The sequence below is a fragment of the Mobula hypostoma genome, chromosome 3, assembly GCF_963921235.1.
Source record: "Mobula hypostoma chromosome 3, sMobHyp1.1, whole genome shotgun sequence".
Lineage (NCBI taxonomy): Eukaryota > Metazoa > Chordata > Chondrichthyes > Myliobatiformes > Myliobatidae > Mobula > Mobula hypostoma.
This window is the reverse complement of record NC_086099.1, coordinates 223479036-223495626: the sequence shown is the minus strand read 5'-3', so window position 1 is coordinate 223495626 and position 16591 is coordinate 223479036. Positions and strand designations below refer to the sequence as shown.

At 44.1% G+C, this 16591-nt stretch overlaps 1 protein-coding gene across 16 annotated transcripts in view; it reads left to right on the top strand.

The window, feature by feature from the left end:
* arhgap39 (Rho GTPase activating protein 39) overlaps nt 1-16591 on the top strand; it is a 722701-nt gene that overhangs the window by 490775 nt on the left and 215335 nt on the right. For all 16 annotated transcript variants that reach the window (XM_063044607.1, XM_063044609.1, XM_063044605.1 and 13 more), the window contains 2 exons: nt 1921-3316; nt 14980-15541. In XM_063044607.1, the coding sequence (XP_062900677.1) occupies nt 1921-3316; nt 14980-15541 (1958 nt within the window). The remainder of the gene's footprint in view (nt 1-1920; nt 3317-14979; nt 15542-16591) is intronic.

Sequence of the window (16591 nt, the reverse complement as noted above, 5' to 3'; positions counted from 1 at the left end):
GGAATATAGCCCATGATAAGACATTATTGTTCAATCATGGGTTGCACTGGACGTTAGTATGCCACAGGCTAGATCTAAAGAGATTGATCCAGAATGGTATGGAGAAGTGCAACAAGATATAGATTAAAGATGATCTTTGTCTCATGTACATTGAGTCATCGAAGTGTATAGTGAAAAGTGTCATTTGCATCAATTGACAGGTAACTATGCCCTTCCACCTTCTTACTTCATCTGACTCACCCACCTTCTCCCTCACCTGGTCTCAACCATCACCTGCCAGCTTGTATTCCTTCCCCTCCCTCCGCTTTCTTATTCTGGTTTCTGTCCCCTTCCTTTCCTGTCCTAAAGAATGGTCTGGCCTTGAAATGTCAGTGGTTTACTCCTCTCCGTAGACAATACCTGACTTGCTGACTTCCTCCAGCATTTTGTGTTTGTTGCTCTGGATTTCCAGCATCTGCAGAATCTCTTGTATTAATTCTTACAATGAGCTGTCATAGGCATGATGGACTGAATGGTCTCCTTCTGAGTTTTATCAGTCAGTGATTTGGGTGACAGTAACAAAGGAAGAAGCCCAAAGCCTCATCTTAAGATGAGTGACTCTGTTTTAAAATTAAATATCCTTTCAAAAGTAGACCTTTAATTTCCACTCCCTGTAAAAAAAGAAGTGGCTTTCTCCTGCGACTGTTCTCAGTGCAGTCTACAAATAACTTTAAAAAAGAGCATGTTTTAATCTAAATTTAAATCTGAACTCATGATGGAAATGGTGGTGTAATTGAGGGTTCTATCAAATGATGAGGAAGAACAAAGCAACATGAATCTAAATCTGAAACAAAACACATCCAGTTAAAGAATTATTTTTTGTACATCATGATACAAGTAAACAACATGTTTGTTGAGATTGTGCCAAGTGGTTCAATCAAGCATACGAGCTGCAGACTGGCACGGGTGGAGAAGCGTTTAATCTTAAAAAGATCTGCTTTATTTCTCAGATCAGAATCAGAATCAGGTTTATTATTACTGACATATGTGGTTTTGTAGCAGCAATGCTGTGCAATACATAACAATTACGATAAATTACAGTAAGAAATATATATTTAAAAATTAAATTAAATAGTGCAAAAAGAAAGCAGAAATAGTGAGGTAGTGTTCATGGATTCACGGTCTGTTCAGAAATCTGAAGGCAGAGGGGAAGAAACTGTTCCTAAATCGTTGAGTATGTGTTTTCAGGCTCCTCTCCCTCCTTCCTTGATGGTAACAATGGGAAGAGGGCACGTACTGGTTGATAGGGATCCTTCTTGATGGATGCTGCCTTTTTTTTGTGGGTTTGTATTTTATATGATCTATATGTGCCTTGAGCTGTGTGTGACTGTTAGAACTGTGTTTTGCACTTTGGCCCCGGAGGAAAGCTGTTTCGTTTGGCTGTATTCACGTATGGTTGAATGACAATTACACTTGAACTTTAAGGCATCACCTTTTGAAGACGCTCCTGTTGCTGGGGAGGCTGGTGTCCATGATGGAGCTGGCTGAGATTACACATGAACATTGAAACATCGGGGTATACAATGAAATGCGCTGTTTGTGTCTGAGGATGTGCTGAGGGCAGCCCACAAGTGTTGCCATGCTTCAGGTGCCAGTGTAACATGCCCACAACGTACTAACCCTGACCTGTAAGTCTTTAGAATGTGGGCGGAAACCCGCGTAGTCAAACTCTTTACAGACAGTGGTGGGATTTGAAAGCTGATTGCTGACGCTGTAAAGTGTTGCAATTAACTGCTGCACTGCAGTGCCACCCTAACGCTAACGTGCAACTCTAACCCTAACGCCCTCCAGGCACCAATGTGACAGTAGTTTCATATACTGTGGCTGTAATCAGTTCCACTGGTATTAACGCCTTCTCTCCTCTGTGCTCTTTCTGTGCAGGACATCGCCTCACCGATGGATGACAGGCACTAGGGAGCGCATGTTGATCAAAGTCACAGACCGGGAACCAAGTTACCTCCTGCATCAGGGTAATGGGAATGTGGAAAACCAGCCCGGAACACGGCCGCGGAGACCCTCGGGCCACCAGCTGCCTCACGCTCACAGCTTTGCGTCAGACAGCGACAACCAGGTCTTCTTCACGGAGCGCAAACCATCCCCGTACCTGAAGAGGGCTGAGCACATCGGCGGCTGCTCCCCAGTGCTCGCCAGAGGGGAGCCCTATCACTCCCCGATCCATTATCAACATCGCAAGTATTCCTTTGAATCCCAGCCCTCGTCTCCTCGCTACGGCTATGAGCCTCCGCTCTATGAGGAGCCCCCCGTGGAATACCAGGCTCCTATTTACGATGAGCCCCCTATGGAGGTACAGTGTGAGGGAATAAGCTATAAAGCAGGGTCACCTCAGAAGTCCCCAGTTCGGAAACCGCACCCAATGCTTCACTCCCCCAAACAAGGCCAGAATTCCCCCTACCAGCACCTCGTGTTAACAAAGCAGAAATGTGCAGAGAGATCTATGAGCCTAGAGTACAGCCCAGCGGGCAAGGAGCTTGTGAAGCAGCTGGTGTACGTGGAGCAGTCTGGCTCCAGCCCGAAATTCAAGTCAGGCACAAAACATCGGTATTCCCCAAGTGCTGCCTCCACTATTTCTTACACATTGCAACATAGCCCGTCATTGGGAAGGGACTTCCAGCGGTCAGAGTCAAGATCGGCTGATTACAACGGTCTGGAGGAGTCCGAGGCCAGGTTTGTCCACCAGGGTGGCCCACTGATCCACGAGGACTCGATGTCATGGTCCAGCCAGCACGACTCACTGTCCTCAATGGGTTACTCGCCCAGCACGAGGAAGAGGAAGAGCAGGAAGCCCTCGCTTACGCAGGAGGGGTGCGGCGTGGCAGGGGAGAGCTGCGGCGAGGCGAGCCCAGCACCCGAGCATCTGCTGGTGGAGGAGAGGCACTCGCCCCTGGAGAAGCCCTCGCCGGGCCAGGCCGAGGGCAAGGGAGCGGAGGTGGATTCGCTGCGGGGCTACCCGGATGTGCACACAACCCAGAGCCGCCTCGCACGCGAGGCTCAACAGCTCCACCACGTCAAGCAGCGCAGCAGCTGGGACTCGCAGAAGGAGGTGTCGGGCTACGAGAGTGACGGGGCCCTGCCGCTGCCAATGCCAGGTCCTGTGGTGCGGGCTTTCAGCGAGGACGAGGCCCTCGCCCAACAGGACAGCAAGCACTGGAAGAGGAACACGTTTGAGAAGCTCGGCTTTCCCCAAGTGCTGTTGGAGAAGAGTGTGTCTGTGCAGACCAACCTGGCTTCACCGGAGCCTTACTTACACCCATCACAGGTAGGCCTTCGCACAGCACAGGCAACCTCATAATAATTGCAAGGGTGGTGTATGGAGAGGTCATCTGGGCCATGCCCATAGAAAGCAGGAGCTCAGCAGGTCAGGCAGCATCTGTGGAGGGGAATAAACAGTTGACACGAGAATCAGAATCAGGGATGGATATATGCCACGAAGTTTGTTGTTTTGCAGCAGCGGTACAGTGCAATACTTTAAAATACTAAATTGCAATAATAAATAAATAATTTATAGTAAAAATATACATAGTGGCCACTTTATTATATACTCCTGTGCACTTGCTCGTTAATACAAATAATCTAATCGACTAATCATGTGACAGCAACTCAATGCATAAAAGCATACAGACATGGTCAAGAGGTTCAGCTGTTGTTCAGACCAAACATCAGACAGGGGAAGAAATGTGATCCAGGTACTTTGACTGTGGAATGTTTGTTGGTGCCACAGGGTGGTTGCAGTATCTCAGAAACTGTGATCTCCTGGGATTTTCATGCACAACAGTCTCTAGCATTTATAAAAAAAAATCCAGTGAGTGCTGTTCTGTGGGTGAAAACGCCTTGTTAATCAGAGAGACCAGAGGACATTGGCTAAATTGGTTCAAGATGACAGGAAGGCAACAGTATCTCAAATAACCACACATTACAACAGTAGTGTGTAGAGGAGCATCTCTTAGTACACAACATATCGAATCTTGAAGTGGATGAGCAACAGCAGTTGACCTCACCGAGTTCCACTCCTGTACCTAATAAGGTGGTCACTGAGTTAAAAATTAAATAAGTAGAACATAGAAATCTATGACACATTACAGGCCCTTCAGCCCACAATGCTGTGCTGACCACATAACCTACTCTAGAAACTGCCTAGAAATAGTGCAAAAAGAGAACAAAAATAGTAAGGTAGTGTCGATTGCCCTTTCAGAAATCTGATGGCAGAGGGGCAAAAGCTGTTCCCAAAACACTGAATGTACGTTGTGTGCATCCTGATGAAGGGCCTCAGCCCGAAATGTTTACTAACATCTACAGATACTGCCAGACCTGTTGAATTCCTTCAGCATTTTGTGTGTTGCTCCAGATTTTCAACACCTGCAGAAACTCTTGTGTTCAAGAAAGAAAGGTTAGCTTTATTTGTCACTTGTACATTGAAACATCCAGTGAAATGTGTTGTTTGCATCAGTGACCAACACAGTCCGAGGATGTGCTGGGGGCAGCCTGCAAGCATTGCCATGCTTCTGGTGCCAACGTAGCAGGCCCACAACTTACTAACCCTAACGTCTTTGTAATGTGGGAGGAAACCCACGCTGTCAGGGGGAGTACATAAAAACGCTACAGACAGCAGTAGGTCTCCGAAAGTAGTCATGCAAACAGTGTGGTAAAGAAGGCTAATGCCGTGCTTGCCTTTGTTGGTTAGGGCACTGAGTGTATGAGTCAAGACGTCATGTCAAAGGCAAAGTGGAGCTTATTGTCAGATGCTCAAAACATGTCTACACAGCTGCAATGAAAACCCCACTTGTAGCAGTATCACAGGCACACAGCATCAGATAAGCTGCGTTCACAAGAAAAACAACAATTAAGCATAAATTACACACAATTTTTACAAGAACACAATTAGAAAAAATGTCAATTTCAGTGCATAGTGTTGCTGAAGTTTAGTGATTAGGGTTTTGCTGTTTGGTTCAAGAACTGACTGGTTGAAGGGAAGTAGCTGTTCTTCAACCTGTTGGTGTGGGACTTTCGGCTTCTGTAACTTCAGCCCGATGGTAGATGAAATAAGACAGCATGGTCCGGATGGTGGGGATCTTTGATTATAGATGCTCCTTTCTTGGTACAGTGCCTCCTGTAGACACTACCCATGGTGGGGAGGGATGTACCTGTGATGCTGAAAGTAGAGCCAACTATTCTCTGCCACTTTTTTGTGCTCATCTGAATTGCTGTCCAATACCATGCTGCAACCAGCTAGGATACCTTCAGCTGCATATTTGTAGATGTACAGAGATAGCTTGATGTCTGTGCCCATAGCTCCCTGAAAGTGGACAGACAAGGAGATTGGGTTATGAAGAAGATTTCTGGTGAGCCTTCAGTGGCCGAGGCATTGAGTGTAAGATTCAAGAGGTCATGTGGCAGCTACACTTGGAGTTTTTTATGCATTTATGGTTGCCCCATTTCGGGAAGGTTGTGGAGGCTTTGGAAAGGGTGCAGGACAGGTTTAGCAGGATGCTGCCTGGACTAGAGGGCTTGAGCTTTAAGAAGAGATTGGTCGACATGGATTATTTTCTTTGAAGTTTTAGAGGCTGTATTATAGCTCTGTTTCCTTCTTCTTGACTGTATTCCAGTGATTCTGATGCTGTGAAACCCCACAGTAAAAGCGGAAGCAGAAGCAGAATGAGAACCAACATCTGTTGTAAGATTTGTTGTTTTGCAGAGCAGTACATTGCAACGCATAATCATTAAAAAAAACTGTAGTGCAAAAAGAAAGCAAAAAAAATAGTGAGGTAGTACAGTATTCATCGGTTCATGGTCCATTCAGTAATCTGATGGTGAAGGGGAAGCTGTTCCTAAAATGTTGAGTGTGTGTCTTCAGGCTTCTGTATCTCCTCCTTGATGGTGGCAGTGAGAAGGAGGCATGTCCTGGTTGATGGGTGGTGATGAGCAGTTGTCTGACTGAGATTCCATTAACTGTTTTATATAGACTCTTATTGCCGCTTGGCTGTCACTCTTCACCTTGTAAATGCAGTTTAAATCTGAAGTAATCTCATGACTTGACCTAAGTAAGATCCTTAGAGGAGCCTTGCTGTGCTAGACTGATGGTTCCAGACCATTCTTCAGCTCTGAATTGTGCCTACGTAGGTTAATATTATAGATGGCAAACCAAAAACCATTAGAAGCTGTTCAGCCCATTCACGGCACAGCTTTCCCATAAGCACTTTCCCAGAGCAGTTGAATTTCTTTTTATTTTTAAATGTTTCAAATGTTTATCCAATCTCTTTTTAAAAAAACATAAATACAAGAGCTTCTGCAGCTGCTGGAAATCACACACAGAATGCTGTAGGAATTCAGCAGGTCAGGCAACATCTGTGCAGAGGAATAAACAGTCGACGTTTTGTGCTAAGGCCCTTCATCAGGATCCTTACTAAGAAGGTTTAAAGAGCGTTTTGGTTTCTGTTTCCTCTGCTGTTTCTGATAGCACCTAATGTGTAGCATGAAGTAAACTCTCCTTCTTTTTCACTTTATGCTTCTGTAATGATCTGGAATTTATGACCTCTAGTTATCAACTCAGTAACTTGAAAATGAGAATTTCCCCCTTAACCTTATGAAAGCTCTCATAACTTGCAATATATTCTTTTATCAGCACTGTTATCATGGAAGGTCTCTTGGTCCATTTTAATTACTAATACCTGTGATTCTCAATATCCTCGTACCTCCCTGTTATCAGTCAACGGAGGTGTCTAAAAATGGCAGATTAAATACACCCTGACCATTAACCAAGCTTCAACATATTGTTTTAAACCGCTTCAACTACTTACCTTTATTAAGGATTTGGGTATCTGAGAATTTGTCCATTTATGTTTTAAATGTCCACTCAGAATGTGTTATGTCACATTTTTCTGCACTAAACCAGTAACAATGGTTTGCTCATGAACTTGAACTTCAACTTGAACCAACATCCTATACAACTTCAATATAACATCCCAACTCCTGTACTCAGTACTCTGATTTATGAAGGCCAGTGTTTAACTTGATTCAACCAGTAATGGTTAATGGTTAATCGCTTATTTATATCGCTCTAAGGAGCCCTTCAAGTTGCTCCATGCAGCAACCCATGGATTTAACCCTAGCATAATCACAGGACAGTTTACAATGACCAATTAACCTACTGACCTGCACATCTTTGGGCTGGGAGGAAACTGGAGAACCCGGAGGAAACTCATGCTCAGATGGGAAGGAACGTACATACTTGCTTACAGAAGATGCCGGAATTGAACTCCGAACCCCGACACCCCGAGCTGTAATAGTGTCACACTAACCACTACCTTACCACAGCACACCTTAGCCACGCTATCCAGTCTTCTCCTACCTGCATGTTTTGATTTTTAACTATTATTAACTTTGTGTTTGGATATTTAATTAGTTGGCACGGCCCAGTGGATAATTGAAGGAGGGAAGTAAAGTGTCTTCTTTTTAAGCATAACATCCATGAAAGTATATCAAAGTATTGTTTTAATTGCAATTTATTAGTGAATAATGACTGTCAACCAGAGCTATTGTATAGATAGTTCCTAAGTGGTATAGTTGATGACTTGAATTGGCTGCCTGTTTGAGAGATGCTTTTGGCAGATTGGCCTTCATAAATCAGAGTATTGAGTACAGGAATTGGGATGTTATGCTGAGGTTGTATAGACATTGGTTCAAGTTCAAGTTCAGTTTACTGTCATTCAACCGTACACATGTATACCGTCAAATGAACAATGTTTCTCCAGACTTAGCTGCACAACATAGTACATATAACTCACACGAAACACATAAAGTAATATTACCACGAGTAAATTAAACAATAATAAGGTGCATATACGACACAAGTTAAAAAGCAAACAGTATAACGCTACTCACTCTTCATACGTGATGTGGCAGGCAGTTCAGTAGTCTTATGGCCTGGGGGAAGAAGCTGTTTCCCATCCCAGCAGTTCTTGTTCTAATGCTATGATATCTCCTGTCTGATGGTAGGGAGTCAGAGATCATTGGACGGATGGGAGGAATCATTGACAAACCTAAAGGCCCTGTGTACACAGTGCTCCTGATAAATATCTGGGGTGATTCACAGGCCTAATTTGGAGTATTGAGTGCAGTTCTGGTCACCTGCCTACAGGAAAAATATCAATAAGATTGAAAGAGTACAGAGAAAATTTACGATGTTGCCAGGACTTGAAGACCTGAGTTATAAGGAAAGGTTGAATAGATTAGAACTTCAATCCCTGGAGCACAGGAGAATGAGGGGGGGATTCGATCGAGGTACAGACAGGGTAAATGGAAGCAGGCTTTTTCCACTGAGGTTGTGTAAAATTAGAACTAAAGGTCATAGGTTAAGTGTGAAAGGAGAAATATTTAAAGGGAACCTCCTGAGGGGGCTTATATTCTCTTTGATCAGTGTGATCAAACTTCCTTTGACTTCTTATCCTGAGCTCTTCCACAGGGAGGTGCCAGTGAGATATTGAACTAAATGTGGGTTTCTTGGTCTTCCAGCTTGGTGTCTCTTGTATCATGTAGTTGCCTTTTTAAAATAACCAAGGAAGGAAATGAGCGTACAGGATATGAGACTTCATTGCACAAAGCAAGAGTTGTAGATTTATAACTTAATCACTTCTGCAAGAGTGAATATGTCCAGAATTTTCTGTTTTTGAAATAGAATTGCATCTCAAGTCACCTCATTTATTACAAGGCGAATTTGTTACAACTAACCAATGTGCTAAGTTGCTATAGTTACTGAAGATGGTGGAACATCTCAAGGAATATTGATGGAAGACTGGTACTGGTTGAAGACTTTAATCACTTCAGAGATCTCAGAATCTGGTTTATTGTCACTGACAATGTCATAAAATTTGTTGTACAGTGCAACACATAAAATACAGCATTAATTACAATAAGAAATATATAAAGTATTAAATAAGTAGTGCAAAACAAGAGCAAAAATAATGAGGTTGTGTGTATGGGTTCATTGTCCATTCCGAAATCTGATGGCAGAGGGGAAGAAGCTGCTGCCACAAAACAACAAATATCAGTGATAATAAACCTGATTCTGATTCTTCGTTTGTTCCTGAATACTTGCCATTGTTTTCTAGTTATTTCAATTTGCTAAACTGCAGTCAGGTATGTTTTAGAGTTTGAGAGTAATACAGCATGGATACAGGCCCTTCAGCCCAACCAGTCCGTGCTGACCATGATGCCCATACAGCTGGTCCCACCTTCCTGTGTTCGGCCCTTATCCCTCCATGTACCTATCCAAGTGCTTCATAAGTTATACTCTCTTACTTGCCTCAACCACGTCCTCCCAGCTCATCCCATATATTCAGTCCATATCGGCAAAAAAATTGCCCCTCAGATTTTCTTTTAAATATTTCCCCTCTCACCCTAACCCTGTACCCCCTAATTTTCTTCTCTTCTATCCTACCCTGGGGAGAAAACTGTTACCACCCACCTATTTTCTGCTGTTACTATGGCTTGTTTCTGGTCTTATTTGTCTCACCAAATAATTTACATTTCTTCAAGCATAGAACAAACAGCACAGTGCAGTCCCTTCAGTCCATGATGTTGTGCCAACTTTTTAACCTACTCCATGCTCAATGTCACTCTTCCCTGTCTTTTTTAAGGTGAGAGAGTAGGTTTTCTTCTATTTCCCACTCTGGCCTCTTACTGCTTCTCACCTGTCTATCGCCCCTATCACCCCCTTCTGCCGCGGTCCACTCCTCCTTCTAGGGTTGCCAACTTTCTCACTCCCAAATAAGGGACAAAAGTAGCAGTCAAATACGGGATACTTGTGCTTACCCCGAGAAAGACTACCATGACCATGAAGCCTTGCGCGGGCACCTGTGTGCACATGCGTGTACGTCCTGATTTTTTTCTACAAATCGGTCTTGGCTTAATCTTCCTGATTCTGCCTGAGTGAAACTACACTGTACATACATTATTTCTACTTTATATAGGCTGTGTATTTATCATAAAATTCCTGCTTTTACTATATGTTAGTGTTATTTTAGGTTTTATGTGTTATTTGGTACGATTTGGTAGGTTATTTTTTGGGTCTGGGAATGCTCAAAAATTTTTCCCATATAAATTAATGGTAATTGCTTCTTTGCTTTACACCATTTCGGCTTACGAATGGTTTCATAGGAACGCTCTACCTTAGCGGGGGAAATACGGGACAAGGGCGGTCCCATATGGGACAAACCAATTTAGCCCAATATACGGGATGTTCCGGCTAATACGGGACAGTTGGCAACCCTACCTCCTTTCCTTTCTTCTATGGTCCACTCTGCTCTCCTATCAGATTCCTTCCTCTCCAGCCCTTAATGTTTCCTATCCAGTTGGTTTCACCTATCACCTTCGAGCTATCCGATTTCCCCTTCCCCTACCCCTACCTTGTCATTCTGGCGTCTCTCCCTTCCTTTCCAGTTCTGAAAAAGAATCTCGGCCCAAAATGTCTACTGTTTATTCAGTTCCATAGACGCTGCTTGACTTGAGTTCCACCAGCATTCTGTGTGTGTTGCTCTGGATTTCTAGTATCTGCAGAATTTCTTGTGTTTATAAGTTTAAAGGAGATGGATGGTCACCAGGAGATCCTGGTTGTGGTAGACAGAGCAAAATTGCTTAAGAATGCAGTTCTTCCAACAACAGAGAAAGGCAGGATCTCCCAGTGACCACCCATTTGAATATGACTTCCCATCCATGGCCTCCTCTACTGCCACGGTGAGGCCACTCTCAGGTTGGAGCTGGATAGCCTCCAACCAGGCAGCATGAAAGGTATAAGGTTTTATTTTAACAACAGTGAGTCCAGCCTTATAATGTTAGCTTAATTCTAAAATCAAAACAGCTAAAAACTGCAGATTCTGTAAATGGGAAATAAAAAAAAAATTCTAATATACTGAACAAATCAGGCACTTTCTACAGAGGGACTAAAACTGAGGTAATGTCTCAGAACATAAAAATAGGAGTAGGCCATTTGGCCTTTCATACATAAGATTAGCTTGCAATCATTGACTGGCTTCATGTACATAAAGTGTCGCTAGGTGCTTCTCCCACCAAGCTCAGTGTGAATAATCAACAACACACCTTCTCTCCTGCATTTCTCAGAGCTCAATTTAGTTATTTGAAGTAAATATCATGTTACTTTCCCGTCGCAGCTTTAGCTCCGTGGTTCCAGTATTTGGAAAGGGTAAGAGCTGCCTATTGTGGGAGATGAGTTTGTGAGGAGCTGACTATTGTGGGAGATGAGTTTGTGAGGAGTTGCCTATTGTGGGAGATGAATTTGTGAGGAGCTGACTATTGTGGGAGATGAGTTTGTGAGGAGCTGACTATTGTGGGAGATGAGTTTGTGAGGAGTTGCCTATCGTGGGAGATGAGTTTGTGAGGAGCTGACTATTGTGGGAGATGAGTTTGTGAGGAGCTGACTATTGTGGGAGATGAATTTGTGAGGAGTTGCCTATTGTGGGAGATGAATTTGTGAGGAGCTGACTATTGTGGGAGATGAGTTTGTGAGGAGCTGACTATTGTGGGAGATGAGTTTGTGAGGAGTTGCCTATTGTGGGAGATGAGTTTGTGAGGAGCTGACTATTGTGGGAGATGAGTTTGTGAGGAGCTGACTATTGTGGGAGATGAATTTGTGAGGAGCTGACTATTGTGGGAGATGAATTTGTGAGGAGCTGACTATTGTGGGAGATGAATTTGTGAGGAGCTGACTATTGTGGGAGATGAATTTGTGAGGAGTTGCCTATTGTGGGAGATGAATTTGTGAGGAGTTGCCTATTGTGGGAGACGAGTTTGTGAGGAGCTGCCTATTGTGGGAGATGAGTTTGTGAGGAGCGGCCTATTGTGGGAGATGAAATTGTGAGGAGTTGCCTATTGTGGGAGATGAATTTGTGAGGAGCTGACTATTGTGGGAGATGAGTTTGTGAGGAGTTGCCTGTTGTGGGAGATGAGTTTGTGAGGAGCTGCCTGTTGTGGGAGATGAGTTTGTGAGGAGCTGCTTGTTGTGGGAGATGAGTTTGTGAGGAGCTGCCTATTGTGGGAGATGAATTTGTGAGGAGCTGACTATGGTGGGAGATGAGTTTGTGAGGAGCTGACTATTGTGGGAGATAAGTTTGTGAGGAGTTGCCTGTTGTGGGAGATGAGTTTGTGAGGAGCTGCCTGTTGTGGGAGATGAGTTTGTGAGGAGCTGACTATTGTGTGTGAAGAAAACAAGCACCTGCTGCTTCAGGTTTGCATCCTTATTGTGGGTGTGCGAGGGAAGTGTACGTAAAGCTCTGTACTGAGTCTGTGTAATCTTCAACAAAACTGTGGCTCAATGCAGTGCCATCTAAAGAGATTAGAGAGATCAGACTTACCTGTGACATGTACATCAAAACATACAGTGAAATGTGTCATTTGAATCAATGACCAACACAACCTGAGGATGTGCTGGGGGCAGTCCACAAGTGTCTGCTGCCATCATAGCATGCCCACGACTTACAGCCCTAACCCGTACATGTTTGCAATGTGGAAGGAACCCAGAGAACCTGGGCAAAACGTACTGAGAACTGACAGACTCCTTACAGACAGCAGCAGGAATTAAACCCTGACCGCTGGCACAGTAAAATGCTGCACTAACTGCTACACTACCATGCTACGTACTATACTGTACAAAGCTCTGCAGTGAATGACTGCATATCAAGCTCACACTAACCTGTGATTCATTGTAGTGCCATCTATCATTACTGAGGCTCCGTTTGGGGTCACTTGTGGCTCTGTATGGAACTGCCTGTTGGTCAATACTTAATTGCTCCTAACTCAACAAAATGTCATCAGTCTCATCATAGATTCCAAAGAAACTACACTAGAGGCTCTGGCACAACAAATTTAGAATCAACTAAATAGAATGACAGGTTGGTGTGGTTGTCAGTGTACCACTTCACAACACCTTTATGCTTTCGCTCTTGGTAGAGTCACCCATGCCAACAAGGTCAAAGGGTAGAGCCCAGTCTAAGAGTGGTCCACTGGTCCTCCAGGTTCGGGGGTTCGGCTGAGGACTCTAACAACCCCGACGAGTAAAACAAAACTGACACGGAAACAGCAATGAAGAATCCTTCCATGTCTGAGTGTGACGGTATTCCAGAGTCTACTCCAGGACTAGCATGGCTGACAGCAGTAAAAACCGAGCTACTGACATGGTGAACACCACCAGAGATAGACGACCTCCAATTCTGCCCTAAACACCAGCAGCCTAATGGGCAGTAGAGTAGAGAATTAAACTGTACTGATTAGGGTTGTGCCGGCTGGTTCAGGAATTGAATGGTTGAAGGGGTGTAACATTAAGGCAAGTGGCGCATTTCACTGTATGTTTCGATGTACATGTGACAGATGAAGCTAATCTAATCTAAAAATCTGAAGGAATCTTGCTTTAGAGGGATACAGGCCAAATACAGGCATATGGGATTATCTTGTCCAGCATGGAGAAGTTGGGCTGAAGGGCCAGTTGTCTGCTGTTTCCTTCTATGACTCTAGCAGTTGCTGGTTGTGGTTCACCCCGTAGTTAATTTTGTTAATGCCAGAACCCGACTTTACCATTAATTGTCAGCATCAAAAAAATACCAAACAACGACCAAGTGAAAGTTAAATTCTATTTGATCTCTGAATGCTGTTCTCAAGAGGTTCCTCACAGTCAGACCATAATGTTTCCATGTCTCATTACAGCTGGCCTCAATCCTGAGTAATGGTTTCAGGTCAGAAAATGTTTTTACTGATGACTTTTTTTCTCAATAGAATATCAGTCAAAACTGACCAGAGTTTGTCCTCAATGGCCCTTTGTGCTGACAAAGTGAAATGATTCCTGTCTAAAACGTAAGCCAGGGACACAAAAGAGGCAATTTGGCTAATTGTGGCTGTGCTGACCACTTGAGTCACACTTCCTCTTCCTTGGCCCATTCTTGCCTTGCACACTTCCCTCATCAAACATCGATCCTTTATCTAATTCCCTTCTGCTGGAATCTTCCCATCACCTTTATGATCAGATCTTTCTGGTACAACTCATTGCTTTGTTAGATCCCTTCAGCTTTGTCCTCAGGTTCAAATAAACTTATTTATCACATATTCTCCAAAGCATACAATGAAATGTGTCATAATAATAATAATTATTATTATTATTATGTATTAATTTAGAGATACAGCATGAAATAGGCTCTTCCAGCCCAACAAGTCGCACCATCCAGCAACTCGCCTATTTAACCCTAGCCTAATCACAGGACAATTTACAATCCGGAATGCAACATGACCATTTTTCCTAAGATTTCAAAAGGAACATTCCTGTGCCATTTAACCAGATTTGGGTTGAGGGTCGTTTGCTCCATTTCTTGTCCCACAGGAAGAGGCAGTAATCCCTGTGGTCCTGACTTAACAGTGCAGTTTATTACTACTGGCTAAAACCAGGATAAAGGTTAATCCAAGTCAGCAGGAGCTGTTGAATGGTTTCTCTCGGTGGGTGATCTTGTGAGTCATTTGATTGTATGCGTTGGCGTAGTTCTTATTTTAGGTGGGAGGAGACCAATTCCAGCAGCTTGTCATATTGCATTGAAGGGGAAGATATGCGCATGAATCTGGGACACCTTGGACTTCAGTGGAAAGGTGTTAAGATTTGAAACTATTTCAAAAACTGCTAGAAGCATGCTGTGAGTCGAGCATCTTCCATCAGGAAAGATAAGATTGTTAATGTTTCATGTGTAATTTGTCAACAGGACAAGTATTTAACCAGCCTTTCTCTCTACAGATGCTAACTGACCTGCTGTGCATTCACATTTTATTTTACATTTCCTTTTCTCCGTACTCTAATGGTTTCTCAGTGGGAATGTGGCTTATGCTAATGGACTCTATCACATTATCTGAAACATTGATGAATCATTTCTCTCCCCGCAGTCCGAGGATCTGGGCACTTGCAGTCAGTACGACGTTGGGAGGCAGAACAGGAACATGATGCCCAGCGCCAGCTGCGTCTTCCCCGGCTTCATGCTGCGTAAGCCTTCCTCCGAGACGGACATCGAGAACTGGGCTTCCAAGCACTTCAACAAGCACACGCAGGGCATCTTCCGCCGCAAGGTCTCCATCGCCAACATGCTAGCCTGGAGTAGCGAGTCCATCAAGAAGCCCATGATAATGACCGCCGACCGGAGCGTGAAGAAGGAGGCCTGTGAGGTGTTCAAGCTCATTCAGATGTACATGGGTGACCGGCGGACCAAGGCGGATCAGCTTAATGTGGCGCTGGAGATCGCCACGAAGGGCTGGAGCATGCAGGGTCTGAGGGACGAGCTCTACATCCAGCTGTGCCGGCAAACGACTGAGAACTTTAGATATGAGAGCCTCGCCAGGGGCTGGGAATTAATGGCCATCTGCCTGGCCTTCTTCCCTCCGACTCCCAAATTCCACTCTTACCTGGAAGGCTACATCTACAGGCACATGGATCCTGTGAATGACGCTAAAGGTAAGTCCCTTGTAACTGGAAAATCTCCCAACCTCACAAGATCGCGGAGAATCCTCTTTGTTGTAAGCTCTCAAAAATGCACAACGCACTAAAAATATTACATCTTTCGGTGGTTTTATCTGCTACATCTCCACTGGGTGGTAATAGTTAGCTCCCTATATTAGTCATTAGACACTGATAGGTTACAATAGTTATGGTTTTCTTTTTGCCTAATATCTATATAAGTATCGCACACAAGATGCTGGAGGAATTCAGCAGGTCAGGCAGCATCTATGGAAGGGAGTAAACAGTCGACATTTCAAGTCAAGACCCTTCATCAAGACTGGAAAGGAAGAGGTAATTAGACAGAATAAGAAGGTGGGAGAGAGGGGAAGGAGTACAAGCTGGCAGGTGATAGGTAACACCAGGAGAGGGGGAAAGTGGGTGGGTGGGGGAGGAGGGATGAAGTAAGAAGCTGAGAATTGACAGGTAGAAGAGGTAAAGGGCCAACAAAGAAGGAATATGACAGGAGAGGAGAGTGGACCATGGGAGAAAGGGAAGGTGGAGGGGAAGTGGTGGAAGGTGATGGGCAGATGAGGAGAAAGGAAGGGGTGAGAGGGGAGCCAGAATGGGGAATTGAAAAGGAGGTAGGGGATGAAATTACCAGAAGCTGGAGAAATCAATGTTCATATCATCAGATTGGAGGCTACCCAGACAAAAGGTTGTTTCTTCATCCTGCGATAGGCATCATTGTAGCAGTAGAGGAGTCCATGACCAACTTGTCAGAATAGGAATGGGAAATAGAATTAAAACAGGTGGCCTACGACTGCACCCAGGCCAGCTGGCCCATAATGTGTCCAGGAATTAACAGGAGGGTCGAGTGTGGGGGATCCAGCTCTGGGTTAAGTGAGATATTATCCTCTGTTAAGATAGAAATGACTCATCCAGCATTGATTTAATTTCATATTTTAGTTTCTCGTCTCTCTTGGCTTCAACACCCTCCCTTAACAAAAATTTTAGTCCCTCCAGAATGCAGTTTTTTGGGAAGAACTAAGTCATAAATTTTCGCCT